The following is a 2626-nucleotide window of genomic DNA, read 5'->3' as shown; positions in this document are numbered from 1 at the left end:
AAAAAAGGGGAAGAAAACAGGCGCGAAAAAAAAGGGGAGGGTGAAAAAGGAGGAAAAAAAAAGGTGGGGAAAGGGGGCGGGAGGGGGGAAAGCAGGAAGAAAGGCAGGGAAAAGGGGTGGGAAAAAGCAGGAAAAAAATCGGGGAAAAAGGCAGGAAAATAAAAGAAGGAAGAGAAAGGCAAAGTGCACAAGTACAGCCAAAAATGCCGTCCAGAACTGGTGTAGGTGAGAGTTGCCTGCGCTCCAGAAATAAAACGGAATGAGATTTATCTGCCACAAGCTAAGGAGGGGCTCTCAGGGCAACAGGAACTCCACTGCATCCCTGGGAACACGGAATGCTCAGCAGGGAGAGGATGAAAATCTCCCCAAAGCTTTGGGAAGGCTTTAACCATCCTTCAAAGGCCATTGCTCACCCCTGTGCATGGCACCATCACAACCAACACTGGTTAGAGCCCAAGAGAAGCTSTTTGGCCTCTCTGGATTGCTCTGATCAATTTGAGGTTTGCATTTCAACCCACTCGACAGGATCTCATTAACCCACTGCCTGTAATAAATGTGCCCAATAACAAYGGCCGAGTCACATGAAATTAAAAAAGCCAATAAAATATAAATAGGAAATACTCGCGGGTCATTTATTTTTCTACTSTGGAATTAGAGAAAATGAGCTCTGCCACCTCCCTCGGGCTGTGATGAATGCAAGCTCCGAACAGAAGTGTCAAAAATTTCCAGGAATGTCTTTCCAACATCACACTTTGCCGAATTCATAACATTTGTAAAGAAACCCATGATGTGTCCATGCCACATCTGGCACTGAGACAAACACCAGGGTGATGCCACATCCTCAGAGAAGCTCCAGGAACCCCCAAAAAAGGCCCTGCAGTATGAGCAGAGCCCGTCGTGTGCAGACAAACAGAAAATGCCACCCCGCAGCCTTTCAGGGACATTGCAGGGACATTATAGGGGCATTGTAGGGACATGGTAGGGACATTGTACGGACATTGTAAGGACATTGTAGGGACATTGTAGGGACATTGCAGGGACATTGCAGGGACATTGTAGGGACATTGCAGGACATTGCAGGGACATTGTAGGGACATTGTAGGGACATTGCAGGGACAATGTAGGGACATTGCAGGGACAATGTAGGGACATTGTAGGGTCATTGTAGGGACAATGTAGGGACATTGTAGGGTCATTGTAGGGACATTGCAGGGACATTGTAAGGACATTGTAGGGACACTGTAGGGACATTGCATGGACATTGCAGGGATATTGCATGGACATTGTAGGGACATTGCAGGGACATTATAGGAACATTGCAGGGGCATTGCAGGGACATTGCAGGGACATTGTAAGGACATTGCAGGGACATTGCAGGGACATTGCAGGGACATTGCAGGGACAATGTAGGGACAATGTAGGGACATTGTAGGGTCACAGCCCTGCCCCAGCTCCGGAGCCGTGTCCTTCCCCCTACCTCACATTCACATCAAGTTCTTCCATCACAGGCAGCAGGCACGGGGAGCTGGGAGTTCAACGTCCATAGGAGAGACCTCATCCTGCATGGAGAGAGTCAGGAATTCAGGGATTAGCTCCAGGATCACCCACAAATGCACATTTCCCGCGGTGAGGACACCCATGGGCAGATCCAAGCCACCCTTGGGTTTTTGGCCACCTGGGCACCCTCTGGCCCATTTCCATCTGCTTTAGCCCACCATTTCCAGTTCTTTTTCCATCAGGCAGTTTTCCAACTCTCCCCCCAACCTGCTTGTGCCCACTGCAGGTACCTGCACACCTGCAAGCCTTGCCCAGGAACTCCCCAGACTTCCAAAACCACAAAAAAAATAGTTTAAATCGAGCCAAGCTGGAGAAAGTTCGCAAAGCCCAGGTGGGAAAACACAAGCAAGAAGGCCTGGTAAATGAGTTTCTGTTTTTACACAAAACTAAAACATTGACTTACCACTAAATTAAAGCAGGTTTCCTGTGACACTCTATTGTGCAGCCTGATGAATACTTAATAGCAGCGCTGTAATTACAAAGAACTAAACGCTTTGCAGCTCGAGTTAAAATAAATGTACTCCCTTCCAGCAGCACTAAGTGATGTAAATATTAATGGGGTTTTTAACTCTATCAGAATTCCACCCTGACTCCGAAGAAATGAATGCATCAAGTTAATAATGTGCCTGTGCGTTTGCTGCTGTTAATCCAGTGGAGAAAACAGGTTTGTTTTGGGAGCATTTGGGGCTGTTGGTTGCTCCTGGTGCTGTCTGGAGGGGCAAAGCCACCATCACTGCCCTGTTAATGCCATCCCAGATGGAAATAATGCCACCCCAGATGGAAATAATGCCACCCCAGATGGAAATAATGCCACCGTGGCTCCTTGGCTTCAAAGGCAGATTGGGATAAAACAGCGATGCCAGCTTTGCAATGCAAACGAGCCACCACTCTACAGAGCTGGCTCTGTGTTTGCCACCAGGAGTAACTCAGGGTGTGTGGATGAGATGTCATTTTGCAAGCAAAATTCACTGGAGTTGAAAGGATGTTTTTGTCAAGGGTGGGAACGAGCAGAGCTTGGCCCCTGTTTGCAGCTGAAACCTTCAGCAGGTGATTCTTTGGGCATTTTGGA

At 48.0% G+C, this 2626-nt stretch overlaps 1 protein-coding gene across 1 annotated transcript in view; it reads right to left on the bottom strand.

Annotated features, from left to right (window-relative positions):
* HTR4 (5-hydroxytryptamine receptor 4) overlaps positions 1–2626 on the bottom strand; it is a 54737-nt gene that overhangs the window by 41577 nt on the left and 10534 nt on the right. The window contains exon 2 of the mRNA XM_057382955.1: positions 1478–1559. Coding sequence (XP_057238938.1) covers positions 1478–1503 — 26 coding nt within the window. The 5' untranslated portion in view covers positions 1504–1559. The remainder of the gene's footprint in view (positions 1–1477; positions 1560–2626) is intronic.

This window comes from Malurus melanocephalus, unplaced genomic scaffold, assembly GCF_030028575.1.
Source record: "Malurus melanocephalus ecotype Western Australia unplaced genomic scaffold, MMel_1.1 scaffold_594, whole genome shotgun sequence".
NCBI classification, from domain to species: domain Eukaryota; kingdom Metazoa; phylum Chordata; class Aves; order Passeriformes; family Maluridae; genus Malurus; species Malurus melanocephalus.
This window is presented reverse-complemented; position numbering and strand designations above follow the sequence as displayed.